At 60.3% G+C, this 494-nt stretch overlaps 1 protein-coding gene across 1 annotated transcript in view; it reads right to left on the minus strand.

The window, feature by feature from the left end:
• LOC104498787 (pinopsin) overlaps positions 1 to 242 on the minus strand; it is a 3,307-nt gene extending 3,065 nt beyond the window's left edge. Inside the window, exon 1 of the mRNA XM_010142207.1 lies at positions 1 to 242. Within this exon, the coding sequence (XP_010140509.1) occupies positions 1 to 242 (242 nt within the window).
• Between the last annotated feature and the right edge of the window lie 252 nt (positions 243 to 494).

Genomic DNA, 494 nt, shown 5'->3' on the forward strand with positions numbered 1-494 from the left:
AGCAGATCCGCCACGGCCAGGTTCACCAGGATGTAGTTCAGAGGGGACCGCAGCTTCTTGTACCTGATGGAAACCACGATGACCAAGCCGTTCACAACCGAGGCGGAGACCACGACGATGCCCATCAGCACGGCCACCGACAGGTACATCGCCCGCGGGGCCTGGTGGGGCCACTGGGGGCCGTCGAAAGGCCCCGGGGTCCCATTATTCGGGGGCTCCTGCGAGCTGTTGGGGGAGGACATGGGTCTGGAGGAGCAGCAGCGCCGGTCCAGCCGAGGGCAGTGACCCTCCATACCTTAAGCTTTTTTTTAATCTGAAGGGTTTGTCCTCCCGCCCCCCGTTTGTAATCAGCTCTTTATTCCAGCGGGGATAAAGGGTGACTGAAAGAAAAATCTGGTGGCTGAAGGGCGCATCATTTAATTGAGTGGGGAGATGCTTTTACCTTTGCTTCCCAGCTGCCCTCGCCCACGAGCGCGACCCCTGCCCGGCCCCAG

Source organism: Buceros rhinoceros, unplaced genomic scaffold (assembly GCF_000710305.1).
Source record: "Buceros rhinoceros silvestris isolate BGI_N320 unplaced genomic scaffold, ASM71030v1 scaffold918, whole genome shotgun sequence".
Taxonomy (NCBI): domain Eukaryota; kingdom Metazoa; phylum Chordata; class Aves; order Bucerotiformes; family Bucerotidae; genus Buceros; species Buceros rhinoceros.